The following is a 17,118-nucleotide window of genomic DNA, read 5'->3' as shown; positions in this document are numbered from 1 at the left end:
CAACAAATGTTAAAAGGCCAGAGGGGATGACACATTACATACTCAAATGTTTTAAAATTTCAATTTATATGTCTATAATAAAAAAATTTACACATGCAAAAAATTATTTCTAATCAAGAACTGACTTTCTTTTAATAGAACCTGATAATTACTATAATCTTATGGATTCTGTCTAAGGCAAAATACAGCTTTAAATATAGAAGGGAATTGAGTATCTTCAGTTATACATTCTTTCAAGGTCCATAATCTTCAAATTTCTAGATTAACAGAAATTGCGTAAAGCGCTAATACAGTCCAATTGTCATTCTCTGCTTATGCCAAGCCTCATTAAAATAACACACATTTATCTTTCACTTTGGAAAGGGCATTATGTATTCTCAACTACTAAACACTTTACCTTTGCAGCAAGCAGTAGTCCAATTTTGTCAGCTTCAGCCTCCAATTTTCTGCTGTATGGTCTATTAAACATATACTAAGAAGAAACAGGACAGAAAAGCTCCATTAAGACAATTTTTTCATGACAAAAGGAGTAACAAAGAGAAGTTTTTTTTTTTATTTTAAAGTTTCATGGAGTATCTAGGATAAAATTCCTATACTGTCTACTAACATTAAAATAACTCCATAATATAAAATATAAACACAGCCTTTATTTCCCTGATTAGAAATTAATACTTTAAAAACATGGTAAGAATAGAAGTCATGCCTATAAATTTCTTGACAGTCTGTAGTATGAGGAATTTACTTCTATTTTTCCAATTATAGTCTCCACCTACTGAGTACAGGATTCACTAAGAAAGCTTATTGATGAAGGCTTTTAATATGGCCAAGGAACATTATGACCTTGAGTTTTAAAAGAAAATCAAGAAAACGTAGGTATATAATATCCAATGACACTACTAGACAATTTATTTCAGTAAGAAAATTAACCATATAGCAGAATGTTCTTTCTTTGATAAATTATCTTAATTTCCTTTTTCTTTTCTAAGTATTGATTCGTTGGGAAAATGAAATTTTCTTCTGACTTCAATAAAAAACACACGTAGATATAGTAACTTTAATTTTCCTAATTACTTGTATTTATGTGAACGCTTTCCAGTTAAATTCTAATTTTCAGTAAGTACTAAAACTTTGTAGGAGATGAATCAATAGGCAGGACTTTTGAGAAAAGAGCTATTAATTGGGGAAGCAATCTTTCAAAGGTAGCCACATGTCTGTGATGGCCTGAAATAATACAATAAATCTGATATACAGTGTGTGACCATTAGAAATGACTTCCTTCCTTTTCAATCAGTTTTAGGTCGATGATGTATATCATATAGTGCCTTCACTCTACATGAGCAGGCTGCATGTGCCTCCATCAAGTCTACTGATAGCATAAGGATTTAAGACGTTGGCTTTAAAAAGACAGAAACTTAAGTTCAAGTCCAAATGCTGTTAACTTATTGTTAACCCGGAGCTAATTGTTTAACCCCACTAAACCCAGGAGTATCATATGTAAAATGAAATGAGTAACAGTGCCAAGCTCACAGAGCTGCAGAGGGGATTAAATGAACAAAAATAATAGCTCATATTTATTGAGTCCTTATTTGTGCCAGGTATTGTGCTAAGTGTTTTAAATTAATGATTCTAAACCTAGTGTGATTTTGTCCTCCAGGGACATTTACAAATGTTTGGAAATATTTATGACTGTCATAACTGAGAGAAGGGAGAGCTACTGACATCTAGGGGATGGGGGTGAGAAATGCTACTAAACATCCTACAGTGCCCAGGACAACTCCCCCACAACAATTATCCAGTCCAAAGCATCAGCAGTGCTGCGATTGAGAAATCTTGCTTTAAATGTATCATCTGTCCTCACAACAAATGAACCTCAGCAATTCCCACATCCTTAGGACTTCACTATCAACATTCCTCTCTGTTCTCCAATCACAGTGAGCAACTTTCTAGAGAAAAACATCTCCTTGTCACCAGAATTATTGAGGGGCCTTGATTTAGGGAAAAAGAATTCAAACAGAATCATTCCTACTTTATTTTCACGGAAGAATTACAGTGAAGTGGCAGAATTTATCAAATATTTAAAGAAAGAAATAGCTACATGTTATCTTTCTTATGACCCACTCTGCTGATTCCATTACAAAAAAAGCAATCTACAGATAGACAGAGAAAATAACTAAATTAATTCTTTTAATTTCCTGGCAGGTCAGTGACAGAAACAAAATTCAAAATATGAGATCCTATAACCTAAGGAATAACTATTCTTTTGTTCTCTCTTTAAGAACCTTTACTTCAATATAAACGAACCAAATAATATGGTAATACTGAATAACAGACTTAGTTATCCAATCTCAAAAACAATTTGTCTCATAGAATTTTGCACATTAGATTTAAACAGCACCCAGATGGCACTCTGATGGGTGCTCCACAAATCATTAACTAAACAAATAACAGATTGTTTCTAAATAACCAAACCTCCTGGGACAAGAGGAAATATTCAAAGAAAGATGTCAAATAAAATAATCATAGTTAACAAAGTAGTTATAAAGATTGCAAGACCTACTTTCAGTAGTACAGTGTTTTGAACAAAACGAGGCACTCAATACATTTTTGAGATGATTATTATACATAAGCACTAAAATCAAAAGTTAACAAACACCTAGTAAGACTTTCCTTTCAATAATTTCAAAGCAATGATAGTTCAACAGAGAGAGAAGGAAGGAAGGGCGGTAAAGCAGCTTTAGCCAATTCTGTGCCCATTAAAGTTCACAGGTTTTAATACTGCCCCATTAAAATGCAAATACAGTTGGCTCTCTATATCTGTGGATTATGCATCTGATGGATTCAACCAATTTGGATAGAAAATATTTATGAAAAACAATTAAAAAAAAAACTACAACAAAATTAAAAATATATAGTAAAATAACAATTTACATAGCATTTACATTGAATTACACATAATCTAGAGATGATTTAAAGTATATGAGACGATGTGCATAGTGACATGCAAATACCATGCCATTTTTTATCAAGGACTGGAGCATACTCAGATTTTGGTATCCATGAGAAGTCCTGTATACCAAGGGACGGCTGAAATTGGGGAATGGGGGAGGCATTCAGTTACTATGAAAGGAAGGGTCAGTGGCTGGGTTTTCTCTTTGTAAAACCAATAAATATATTTTTGAAAATCATATTAGCCAAAAGTTGCCAAGCCCTTCTAACCTAATCCATACCCATCATTTGAGAGATGTAGTATTCCTTAACTTAAATATTCATATATAAGAATATCCCCTAAAAATGAGAAAACATAAGACACTAAAAATTTGTACCCATATTTCATAGTGAAATGTAAAAACATCTCTGGATTTGCTGCTTTACAGTAGTATTAAAATATCCTCACCACAGGCTATGATCAATTCAAGTTATTGTCTCAGACTTACCTCCTGCAATTTAGACTGTATCCACTGGCCCAAAAGTGCCAAACTATCTCGAGGACAAATGGCCCAAATCATTGTGAGGAAAATCATACCTAGGAAATCCAAAAAATGAACCATGCCAGCCTTTTCTGCCTGAGAATAATCAAAATAATAAAAATTACATTTCATACATCGAGACAGTATATGCTTACATTTTCTAGTTCATCAGGTGTTACAATTACCCGACCTTCTCCACCTAAGACTGAGAGTTCTCTTTTTCTTCTTTTGCTTTTTCTTTCCTGGTCTGCTTTTACCTGCCTTTGTTTATCTACTTATATACCTATTCATTCGTTTAACTAGTATCTACTGAGCCACTTATTATTACAGGATATTAATCTACAGTTTCTTGCATTAACACGCATAATAATCTTGTGAAATAGGTACAATTATCCCTACATTTATAGATAATGAAACTGAGATAGAGGTTAAAAGAGTTGCCCAAATTTGCACAGCTATTACTAAAAGGACCAGAAATCAAACCCGGTCAGTTCTAGTTTTTTAATACAGTTGCATCATTTTAAAATATCAAATAAATGTTTCATTTTACTAATATTTTTGAATGAGGACTAAACACTAACATATGAAGCACTTAAAACAAGAAAAAACTCAGAAAAAGACTGGAAGTTTATTTTAAATAAATGTATTCTGGTCTTCAAGACCTAATATATGAAACATTACTCCTTTATACAAGTTTGTAAATTTGTAAGTCTAGTATTTATCATGAGAGAATCGGGTTCTATGAATTTTTGTATTTATTTATATCAGTTACCAAAAAAGATTTTTCATAAAATAGTTGTTTTGAGTAGTAATATCTAAATATAAGTTTAATGAACTAGATTGTTCATGGTTTGCCAGTAAAATTGATTAGTAAATGTTAATGTTGTAATGCTGAAACTGAAAAAATAGCAGTCATTACTTGAATGTATGAAAAATGACTGAAAACTAAAAACAATGACTTAGAATACTGTCCCTTAACAAATATTGTACCCTCACAAAACATACTTTACCTCCTTATATTTGCCTCATTACTTTGCCTCAAAACACAACTGTGTATTTTGAAAAACAATTACGGATTTTTTTTTTTTTTTTGAGACAGAGTCTTGCCCTGTTGCCCAAGCTGGAGTGCAGTGGTGAGTCTCAGCTCATTGCAACCTCCGCCTCTGGGTTCAAATGATTCTCCTGCCTCAGTCTCCCGAGTAGCTGGGATTACAGGGGCCCACCACCACGCTCAGCTATTTTTTGTATTTTTAGTAGAGACGGAGTTTCACCATGTTGACCAGGCTGGTCTTGAACTCCTGACCTCGTGATCAGCCCACCTCGGCCTCCCAAAGTGCTGGGATTACAGGCATGAGCCACCACATCCAGCCCAATTATGGAATTATTTTAACATGAAAACATGAAACTCAAAATAAGGAAGTCGTTATAGAAGAGAAAGCCCTTGTTATCAAAGAATATAATTGCTATTACACAGTCTTAGAAAACTGGAAATACACACACAAATGCCTGTATTTGTAGAATAAAGAAAACATAAAAACCTAGATAAAATCAAAATTGAGACTCCCCAAAGAGAAAATATTGTGCTGACAATATTTAAGATATCTGCAAAAACATACTAATAACTATGCTCTATTTTTAAGGCTGCTGTTTGCTTTTTACATCTCACCTACTACTGTTCTTGCACTGATAGAGATGACAATACACTGAATATGAGGCACTGAACTAGATGCCTGAAAAACAAATGTACTGAATAGTAACACCTTTCAAATGCTAAAATGGCCAAAATTGATTTTATGATTTTATGATTTCAAGTTATGAAGCCATTACTTGAAAGATATTAGAGTGCATATAGTAACACTGCTTAGATGTACTCTTGTGTATATTTAAGAAAAAAAGATTTTTTCTTTGAGACAGTGTCTCACTCTGCCACCCACGCTGGAGTGCAGTAGTGCGATCATGACTCACTGTAGCCTTGATCTCCCAGGCTCAAGCAATCCTCCTGCCTCAGGCTCCAGAGCAGCTGGAACTACAGGTGTGAGCCACCATGCTCAGCTAATTTTTTAAATTTTTCTGTACAGACAGAGTCTATGTTGCCCAGGCCAGTCTCAAACTCGTGGGCTCAAGCAATCCTCCTGCCTCAGCCTCCCAAAGTGCTGGGATTACAGGTGTAAGCCACTGCACCCGTCAAGAAAAATGTTTTTAAAATCTTCCTGTAACTCAGAAGAAATCAAGGAGATAATTACTTTTGGTGCTTCAGAAAAACACTTTGGCCCATCTTATTTTATTAATACTCTAAGGAATAGGTAGAATTTGAGATGACTCTTAGAAGGATTAGAATCATTATCATTTCTATTTGAAGTTAATGTTACTTGTATTTCTGATTTAGCATTTCAGTTACTTCACTATGTACCTTTGTGTTTACAATTAAAAAAATACTTATCTCTAATGTAGACAAAAGAGCCATTCATATTTTTAAATGAATAACAATTTTTAAAAATCTGTGAAATAGATGTGTTATTTTCTTGGACTCATATCAAGATGAACAGACAGGTATTCACAGGAGCATACATCAACTTTAATTCTATGACCTATAAGAAAAGTGCTGCTAAAAACCAGGTAACCATGGTGAAAGGAAGAAACACTGGATTAACATACAGAAGACCCAGGTTAAAGTCCCAATTCGGTTACTTTGTCAGGTTAGTCATGTTACTGTTTTTCTAAACATTAGTTTTCTCTTATATAAAATAGTAATAATGAATACATACCTCATTTGGTATTAAAATTATGAATGAGAAGCTACATAAACTAAAAAGCTCAGTAAACTGTAAAATGGCAAGGTATCGTTATTACTCTGCATTAATTATACATGACACATCATTCTAGAAATTGTCAAAGATGCTCCAAGCTATCTTCTGCGAATGAATAAAAAAGAAAGATGATTTACCCACTTAAATAGTAATATCACTTTCCTACAATTAATTTTCTGACTAGATTACAAGTATATTAATAATTACAGAAAGTTTAAAATTTCATTTGAAATAATTAGGGGTTAAGAATAATTACTTTTTAGCAAAAGAGGTGATAAAAATAGTATTTAAGCAAAATCTTATTCAGTATCAAATACTAAAGACCATAAAAATTCTCAAAATTAGCCAATCACATTTTTTCAGGTAGCAGATTAAGGCAATTACTCAAAACTAAAAGTCCATCATTTTAAAAAAAAGCTAAAGAAAATCAGTTCTTTATAAGATTTAACTTGTTAACTTCAAAGCAGTTTTTCCAAACCTGAACATTCATTTTAGGTACTTACAGCATGTCCAAGTACTGCATGTGCTATTTCATGGCCCAGAAGGAAAGAAAGTTGATCAATATCGGTTACACTTTTTAACAATCCACTGAAAACAAACATTTGTCCATTCTGCACCACAAAGAAAATAATATAAGCAATTAGAACATCATAAAAAACAAGGACAATAAATTTAACAACTATAATGCATTTGAGAACATTTACTTACTGGAAGCACAAAGGCATTATTAATTGGGGAATCAACCACATGAATAATCCAATTGATCTGAGAAATCCCTGGAATATCTTTATTGCATTCAATTAGATGACAAAGCACTTCTTTAACAGCCAGGTATCGGGCATCTTTCTCAGTTAGCATATCATTTTTAAATTCTTCCATGTACTGAAAGATTAAAAATTACTTCTTATTTTAAAAGAGCACTACGAAATGCTTACTCTGCTTCATGGAAAGTTATATGACTATTTATTGTTGAACATTTTAACTATATAAAAATCTGCATATATTAAGCACTCAAATTTCTCAAATCTGAATTATTCATGCAAAGACAATGTGGTTTCTCGCAAAGGAATAAATTCTAATACTAAGATTTTTTTTATGGATTGAATAGATTGACATCAAAATTTCACTCTTTTCGATTAAACTACAAACGAATACTTAAGTATTATTTCTACTTTCCTAAGCATTTTAGAAAACACTGCCTAGGCCAGGCAAGATGGCTCACACCTGTAATCCCAGAACTAGGGGAGGCCAAGGCAGTAGGATCACCTGAGCTCAGAAGTTCAAGACCAGCCTGGGCAACATGGTGAAGCCCCATCTCTACCAAAACACAAAAAATTAGCCAGGGGTGGTGGCATGCACCTGTGTTCCCAGCTACATGGGAGGCTGAAGTGGGAGGATCGCTTGAGCCTGGGAGGCAGATGTTGCAGTGAGCTGAGATCTCACCACTACACTCCAACTCCAACCTGGGTAAAAGAGTGAGACTCCATCTCAAAAAGAAAAGAAAGGAAAAGAAGGAAAGAAAGCCTAGAGAACTTAAGATTTCATCTAAGTAAAATACAAAAGAAAATTACATTCATAAAGCATTGAACAGAAAAACACCCTAAAGTTAAACTACCAAAATAGATATTTCATTAATTTTAAGGTGTTTTATTTACAGATTGAAAGGAAATTACTGAAATCTCAGAACCAATGAGCATATCACTGTCTCTATATGATGCTGATTAAGACTAGCCATCATAGAAGATACTTTTTCTGAAGTTATATTCATGAGAGCTCTTTCAAGTGTACTGAGAAAATTAAAAATGTTCTGAAATATTACTTTAACTTTCATAAAGTAGCTGGGTGTGGTGGCCCATGCCACCTCAGCACTTTGGGAGGCTGAGGTGGGCAGATCACAAGGTCAGGATATCGAGACCATCCTGGCCAACATGGTGAAACTCCATCTCTACTAAAAATACAAAAAATAGCCGGGCGTGGTGGCAGGCCCTGTAGTCCCAGCTATTCGGGAGGCTGAGGCAGGAGAATCACTTGAACCCGTGAGGTGGAGGCTGCAGTGAGCCGAGATAGCCCCACGTACTCCATGCACTCCAGCCTGGGTGACAGAGGCGAGACTCTCAAAACACCACCACCAAAAAAAGAATCAACAAGTTAGTAACTTTTCTCCTTGAGATGCATTAAAAAGACATTATTTTATAGAATATGAACTTACAAGTAGTTTTTATTTTAAATACTTCTAAAAAGCATAATTCACCAATGTGAACTGCCTAAAACAGACAAAAACCCCCAGGATTTATTAACTCTTCTGAAGTAGATAAAAGAAGAATAAACGTAATTATAGCACTTTATAATATCCCTATAAGAACATGTGTTTAAATTTTCCTATCACACAGATATTACATCTGTAGCTAAAATAAGAAAAAAAGAAAAATGCATCTATGTCTATATGTATATACACAGATATACATAAATTTTAAACAATTTCTTAGCAATGTGAATGGTAAAACATGCACTAATACTAGGCCTGTCTCAATCTTTCCAGAACACTTTCCTTAAACCTGCCTCTGACTAAAGCCTAAGAAACACCTCAAATCTCTGTATACACTCTACTAAAAGAGACTGGTCTTGCCTGGACTAAGAAAAATTTTTATAACTAAGAAAACATTATTTCTTTTTTTCATAGTAACTTTCCATTGACAAACTCAGAAGTTCATTTGGAATAAAAAGATTTAACCATGCCAGGTACAGTGGCTCACACCTGTAAACTCAGCATTGTGGGAGGCCGAGACAGGTGGATCACCTGAGGTCAGGAGTTCGAGACCACCCTGGCCAACACAGTGAAACCCCGTCTCTACTAAAAATACAAAAAAATTAGCCAGGCATGGTGGTGCACGTCTATAGTCCCAGCTACTCCGGAGGTTGAGGCCGGAGAATAACTTGAACCTGGAAAGCGGAGGTTGCAGTGAGCCGAGATTGCACCACTGCAGTCCAATCGGGGCGACAGAGTGTCTCTGTCTCAAAAAAAAAAAAAAAAAAAAAAAGATTTAGCCATGCCAAAGCTGTCGAGTGAGGCCACTGGACATGAATTCAACAAATATTAATTGAGCCACAGGGCACATAACATGTATATGTGCTATGAACTGGAGAGAAAATGATGACCTCTGTCACGAAGAAACTCACTAGGGCATAAAATGTTTAACTACCTAAGTTATTACACTTTCCAAAGAGGTAAGACTTCTAAATTACAACTTCAGTTTGGATTCAAAAAACATAGTAAATTGCTAAAACTGATGTTCGGAGAAAAATGATCTTGTATTACTTGATTTTCAAAGTATAAAAATTCTGACAATAAATCTATTTATCCAATAGATATATACTAAGCACTACTCTTACACACTGTGTTAGTATTTAAAATAAAACCATAAACAAAAACAGGCAAGATCCCTGCCCCCATAAAGCTTAGTCTAACAAGGGACAGGGACTATCGAATAAATAATTATGCAAATAATTATGTTACTCTCACGAGTGCTTTGAAGGAAAAGTACAGTATGCAGAGAAAAAAAGCCTAGGAGACCTAACCCCAGTAAAGCCAAGCAATGGGCACAACTACAAATGAGCTGGTTCATAATTCAGGTGGTATGAAGGATACCTCCTCGGGCCTCATCCAGTCACCCGCGTAACCCAGTCTGGTTATCATGGAAGGCTTTCCGGAGAAAAGTGGCATTTAAGGAGAAATGTGCTGAGCAGGAGTTGGCTGGGTGAACGCTAGGAAAAGCAATGTAGGCAGTAGGAATACTAAGTGTGAAAGGTCTGAGGCCTTCTGGAAAAAAAAAATGCTAATTTCATATCAAAGACTAAAATTTAAAAACAACGTATCTTTCATATTTAAGATACTTTCCTACTTTGAGTGTTATACTAAGCAGTCTAATTAAAAACAATTCTTACTACTTACTGCTTCATATTCCAGTTCTGATAAAAGTCTGAACTGCTCTTTCCCCAATAATAGTAGCTTGCTCCTTCCTGTGACTGGACTTACTTCCAGGTGAGTAAAATAAAACACCACAAAGAGCAATCCAAAACTACTCAAACCAAGGAATAGCTTCCATTTATTCTTCCTTATACTTTGTTTAAATAGTTCCTTCTTGTTAGGAGGAAGTGCCTGCCACCATTTCCTTATGCCCCTAAAGCAAAAAGAAAAATTCAAAGTTCTGATCATCATTACAGCACATATCACTAAAGCTCAAATGCATACACTAGAATTTTATGTCCTCAAACACCTGAATTTATATATTTTGCTGAATACATCGCATTTCCAGTTAACAAAATTCTTAGCTAAATGATGAAGAAATCATCAACGATATAAAGTTACAGCTAAAAAATTCTAATGCTCATCGAAATTTTCTTCTTCAGCTATTTTAAGGATAAACACTAAATGAGATGCTAGTTTACTATAACTACCACTGGTTAACATTTATTACTATCTAGTATATGCAAAATTCTCTCTCTCTCTCTCTCTCTCTATATATATATATATATATACATATGCCATCTCATTTAATCTTCATAATAATCCTGTCACAGAAGAGAAAATTGTTAGGTAACTTGTCCATGGCCACCCAGGTAATAAGAGTAAAACCAAGCAATGAAGTCAATGACATTCCAGAGTCTGACCACTTAGCCACTTAATAGGGATAACTGTGTAATTAATTATGTAAGAGGTTACAGTACAATAAATCTATACCTGGAACTACTATTCTTCCCACTGCTCCTCAGACCTCCAACACAATTTGCCAGTGATTCAACAAGGTACAAGGAAAACTGCCTCAGCATTCATTTTGGAAATAAATAGTGCTCAGTAGCAGAAACTCCACTATCCTCTTCAGAAAATGAAAAAGGAGAGGTAATAATATCATAGGCACTCATAAGAAAGTGGGAGATTTTGTAGATAACATCTGAGAAGGTCCAATTTCTACCAGGCAACAATACTGTCTGCTGCTTAGCAGTGTTCAGAAACTTTTCTGACAACAAGCAATATTTTCAATACTGGGACAAACATTTTCCTTGTGAGTTGATCTGTAAAACCACAACAAAAATTTACCATATATACATGATTCTCTTGACAAAAATTTATTTTACAAAATAACTTCTTAAAGTTCTCTTTGTGAAGTGACACACCCCAATGCCTTTACACAAAGTCTCAATTTAAAGGGACATAAACCAAACTATGGAGTACACTTATTTCCTATTTAAAACTTTACATGACATTATCATTTATTTAAAATGTATGAAAGACATATTCTAAATGAAAAATTTTAGGTGATCAACAATAGTAACGAAAACAAGAAAGTTAAAAACAAACAATTTAAAAGGATGAGAACGCATCAGAAATCAGAAAGAGCATCCCAAGAACCTGGGATGAGCGTATTACTTCAACCAAGAGTCAGTACAGCTGTATCTCCTCTGGGTGCCAACACCAAATCATGAAGAACACAATAAATTACAAATGGAAGTTCTTGGTTTTTTATCAAAAGCAAACTGGTTTGGTTCATGTGGAAGTAAGAAGGCTAGAAGGGACTTCACAGTCATCAAACACAAGAAAGCTTTATGAAGAAACAGCGATTCGCTTTCTTCAATCTTCATAAAACAAATAAGAGAAAAAGGGTTAAAGTACTATCAAGCTGTGAAAGTTTATTATAAAGGATCTCCAAGGAAAAAAAACAAAGATCTGTTGGGAACAGAATAGAAAAAAAAGCAGCATTAATGATTTAAGAGTTAACTAGGAGTGGGCCCACCCTTATATAAGTAAAGTTCCTCAGTTTTATGATTTGCTGCCTTTAAATTCCACAAATTAAAAAGAAATGTTTGTAAGTACTCTTCTTATATGTGAGCGATAACCAACACTTCTGATCCACATATCCTAAGGTCTTGTAATCATAAATATAAGACTTTTTTAAAAATGCCTATACAATACATAAGAATAACTTTTTAAAGAGACCATATTTCTATACCATAAATTAATATGCAGGAAATTGTTTCAGGATTATTAAATCATACATAACAAAACTGGGCAGGAGCTACTGTTTAGAAACTTCACCTTGAGCTAAATGAGGGGACGCGGGATCTAACAAGGTTTCTTTAAAAGTACAGTTTTATAAATAAAAAAATTTAATTTCTAAAAGTTAACACAAAATACTAATGCAAAAAGTTAATACAAAAGTTTAGTTTTCTAAAAAAGCATTTTACCTGCCTACAATGATTGCAAATAACTTCTGCACTGGTTTAAGAATCATCAACAAGAGAGGAACCGGAGCAGCTTGAAACCGTGGAGAAGTGTGGAAATTCCTAATAGCTCTTACAGGAGAAGGGCTTAGAGGATGCAATACTGACAGACTAGGAACTGCTGTAACTTCTTTTATTAGTAGCTGTCTTGAAAAAGAGTCATTCCATACAGTACGTTTGCTGGTAATCATCCAAATTTCCTTATTTTTGGTACTTGAGAGGCATCCTGTTCTTTTGTTGTTAAAAGTCCTATAAAAATGGAAGTTTCCAGGCAGAAAAGTCCACCTATCACACTGATTTACTCCCAGTCCCTGATACTTATTTACTATATGGTTAACTTGTACTTGATGACAGCCCTGTGAGGTTGATGCTAACGTGTTACATATTCTCCAGTTAGACAGTGAATTAAATCGGAAGAAAACATGGTTTCTAGCAGCAGACTGCAATCCACAGATGAAGCTCATCTTTTTCACTTGATTACCTGAAACACAAAAAATAAACTATAAATATTTGTGGAAAATATTTACTTACCAAACTGGGAATATAACACTTATTAAATAGGTGTGTCAGCTGTTCTTCTAACACATCTCAGGCTAAATTACCTTGGGTTTCAACTCATCACCCCTACAGCAATGCCTTTCAGCAAGATAAACCAGAGTATACATAACATGACATTTACTATGCAATGTGTACTTTAGAAGCTTGCATTTTTTTCATTTCATTTTTAATTTGTAGTTAGGGGAGAGCCATTTTTATTTTAATGGCAAATTATTTGGGCAATAAAGTGGATTAGATAAAAACAATAGTAAAACTTTTATCAGTTTGCAATAACTGGAAGGAAGCATGTAATACGGAAGAGTAAAATCTAACTTATATAAAATGCACTGGACATTAGGCACTGAAGAACAGTGATCCCTGAGAAATGGGAAACAGAGCCCTGCAATTGTCCTAGCTTATTGCCTGGAGAGTGCTTCCAGGCCACAATGCAGACAGGGTAAACCTAGGTGGAGCCCAGTGATTCCCCTAAATCAAAGAGATAAGGCTGTGAGGTCAAGCAAACCAAGGTTGCTAGAGCTCACAGGACAGGGGACAAGAGAAGAAAAGAGCTGCGCAGAGAACTCTAGAGTTCTGCAGAGAATCCCCCTCCCATATTCAGCTAAGTCCTGCCTGGGCATATGTGTAAGAAAATCCCCTGGAGCTGGGAAAGGACCACCTGAAAAGACTGGAGAGAAGAATATACACGGCTCACACATGGCATGGTATAGTGTCTGTCCCCTCCGCCAACCAAAGTGGAAAACCTTATCATTCATCAAGCACTCAGAAGGGTTTTGCCTCAACATTAGAGAAAGATTAGTCCTAGGCCAAAAGCTGCTGTGGCCCCACCTAACAAATATTAAAAGCAACACCCAAAAAGATTAAATGCTTCCAAGCAACAACTGCATCCCAGAAAAAACAAAAAACAAAACAAAACAAAAAATCTCAAGAACAGGTATTAGGACACAAAACTATTTAGCACTTAACAAGGTGCAATTTACAATTAAAAATCACCAAGCATGCAAGAAGCAAGATATGTGATCTGTAATTAGAAGAAATATCAATCAGTGGAAACTAACTCCTGAATAAACAAATAACAGCATTAGTAAACAAGGATATTAGTTATTGTAACTATAATGCACAAGTTTAAGAAGCTAAAGGAAAATATGAGCATGTTACATAGACATATATAATATATTTCTTTAAAAGACTTACACTAAACTTTTAGACAGGAAAACTATAAGACATAAGATGAAAAACATAGTAGATGAGACAATAGCAGATTAACATTATAGAAATAAAGATTTGTGACTTTGAAGATGTATCAACAGAAACCATCTAAAATGAAACGCAGAGAGAAAATACAATAATAAAAAAAGGCACAGGGCATCAATGAGGTATGTAATAACTTCAAGCGACCTAATATTCATCTAACTGAAGTCCCCAGAAAGTGGCGGGGGAGGTGCAGACAGAAAAAAGAATACTTGAAATAATGGCCAAAAGTTTTCCAAACTTGATGAAAACTATAAAACCACAAATTCAAAATGTTTAACAAACTCTACACAAAAGAAACACAAAGGAAAAAAACTGCAAGGCACATAACTTCCTAAAATCAATGAAAGATAAAATCTTAAACTGGACATCTTAGATGAACTGTATAAATTCATTAAAAAACACAAAAAAGGCTGGGCATGGTGGCTCACGACGTGTAATCCCGGCACTTAGGGAGGCCGAGGCAGGCGGATCACTTGAGGTCAGGAGTCCGAGACCTGCGTGGCCAACAATGTGAAACCCCTATCTAATAAAAATACAAAAATTAGCCAGGTGTGGTGGCACTTGCCTATAATCCCAGCTACTTGGGAGGCTGAAGCAGGAGAACTGCTTGAACCTGGGAGGTGGAGGTTGCAGAGAGCCGAGATGTCGCCACTGTACTCCAGCCTGGGCAACAGAGTGAGACTGTCAAAAAAAAAAAAAAGAAAAAAGAAAAACACACAAAAAAGTATATACTCTGATTCCATCTCTATAACATAAACTGCAAAAAATGCAAACTAATCCATAGTGACAGAAAGATCAGTGACTGCTTGAGGAGTGGTAGGAAAAAGGGCCAGGGGAAGGGATTACAAAGAGTAGCGCTTGCCTATAAACCCAGCTATAATTGGGAGGCTGAGGAAGGAGAATCACTTGAAACTGGGAAGTAGAGACTGCAGTGAGCCAAAATTGTGCCACTACACTCCAGCCTGGGCAACAGAACGAGAACCTGTCTTTAAAAAAAAAAAAAAAAAAAAAAATCAACAACCAAAAACAAACAAAAAACCCAGATTGAGGGAATCTAAAAATGAACTGAATTTCAAGTTGTTTTAGGTAATTATTATTTTCTTAGGTGATAATATTGTGGTTATGTGACTATTTTATTCCTGGGATACTTGCTGAAGGATCTGTTCATGATAAATAAAACTCACTTTCAAATTGTACAGCAAATGTACACACACAAAGGACATAAAGTCAATAAATAAAATATCAGCAATCATTGTATCTCAGTGATAGTTACATACGTGTTCCTTAAATTTTTCCTCAATTTTTCTGCATGTTTCAACACCTTCATATAAAAGTTGGGGGGAAAAACATGTAAAACTCAACCTAAGCTAATACGATATTATCTAGAAAGACGCTTCAGGACTACCAGTTTTAATAAATAGTATTATCTATATATCAAACTATTTGAAAATTACTCAAATTTATTTTTTATGTAATTCATACACCCTGCCCTTGCACTGTTAATGTATAATGTTAATAAAGGGCATGCTAAGTAAAACATTAACTTTGAGTTAAGTTAACCCTTTTTGAAATACTACCAATTTTAAATTAGTAAAGTCTAGGCTGATATATAATAGTTTGACATTATTAACAAGATACTTTGTTTTTACTTTTTTGAACCAAGCTGAAAAGTGGTAAAAGAATTTAAGCCTAGAAATCATTTCAAAATTCATATTGGAGTAGCTAGTAAGGTTTTCAGTGGCTAGGGGGCATGTGAGTTATGCAGCACAGAATATAGTCCTGCTTTCATGGAGGTTATAATCTAGTTAAGGAGACAAAATTGAACCTAAGTAAGACTATTAGGGGATAATAAAATTCAGTTATTAAAAATACATACTGTATGCATTTTTAAAAAGACATCCATGAGTAGCTGAAGAGCTCAGGAAGGCAGCAATTATTTTTCATGCCATTTAGACAGATCAGAAAGAGAAAAAACAATGGAAAGAACTGTTTTCAATGGGAAGGTGTATTAAGGTTTAAATGTGAAGTCTTCTAGAAGTCAAACCGCAAAAACAACACAAGCCCACTTTCTTTCCTTGACCTCAAATCTGATGATTTACTGTAGTAGATAAGCTTCAGACACTTGCCCAAGCACAACTTCTTTTCCAAATGTGCTTTTATGGCCTCAGTTTAGGGGATGAGCCTAGTTGGCCACATTCATCCCTAGCAACCCCTACCATTAGCTACAGAACTAGGAGTAGACATTTGACACTAAAAAGATTTTACATAAAACAGTATCCCGCACAGGAATATAAGGGCATGTGTAAGTTGGGTCTACAGCAGGTGCTATGGCCAAACAAAGCAATATGTAAGCAAGAACTACAAACAAAAAGCTTTTTTAAAAAAAAAAAAAAAATGGATCCACAGAAGAGACAACGGAATACAAGTGCAGGCAGAAGATAAGTGAGAGACCACGAAGCCAGAGTGAACACCAGAGAAAAAGACCTCCCTGTTTCCCATGAAACCTTGTACTTCCTACACTTAATTGAGCTTCATGAGCTTTTACTTTATCCCCAAAATAATTCCCTTTCTTCAATGAGTTTCTGTATTCTACAAATAAATGATCTCTAAGACGTTTACATGGTATAAAACAGTTGCACATTTGTTTTTGTAAATCTACAGCATTTTAATATTATACATGTTGTTTACTGGAACTAGCTGAGGGTTCCTCCTACACTTTGCAAAGCCAAATTTACCAATTTTCAACATTTAATCAGTTC

The 17,118-nt window shown here is 34.8% G+C and overlaps 1 protein-coding gene across 11 annotated transcripts in view; it reads right to left on the bottom strand.

The window, feature by feature from the left end:
- Positions 1 to 17,118, bottom strand: part of OMA1 (OMA1 zinc metallopeptidase) — a 163,814-nt gene that overhangs the window by 143,288 nt on the left and 3,408 nt on the right. For 7 of the 11 annotated variants that reach the window (XR_013401597.1, XM_015140686.3, XM_077955509.1 and 4 more), the window contains 6 exons: positions 12,515 to 13,031; positions 10,224 to 10,452; positions 6,983 to 7,156; positions 6,778 to 6,885; positions 3,435 to 3,563; positions 398 to 472 (listed from right to left, as the gene is read on the bottom strand). Coding sequence is in view for 10 of the 11 variants with exons in the window: in XM_015140686.3 (XP_014996172.2) it covers positions 398 to 472; positions 3,435 to 3,563; positions 6,778 to 6,885; positions 6,983 to 7,156; positions 10,224 to 10,452; positions 12,515 to 13,014 (1,215 nt within the window). In the remaining variant the exon portion in view is untranslated. The remainder of the gene's footprint in view (positions 1 to 397; positions 473 to 3,434; positions 3,564 to 6,777; positions 6,886 to 6,982; positions 7,157 to 10,223; positions 10,453 to 12,514; positions 13,032 to 17,118) is intronic. The other 4 variants (XM_077955483.1, XM_077955492.1, XM_015140684.3 and 1 more) reach the window with 1 other exon arrangement.

Source organism: Macaca mulatta, chromosome 1 (assembly GCF_049350105.2).
Source record: "Macaca mulatta isolate MMU2019108-1 chromosome 1, T2T-MMU8v2.0, whole genome shotgun sequence".
Taxonomy (NCBI): Eukaryota; Metazoa; Chordata; class Mammalia; order Primates; family Cercopithecidae; genus Macaca; species Macaca mulatta.
Note: the sequence above shows the minus strand (reverse complement) of the source record. Positions and strands in the feature narration are given on the sequence as shown.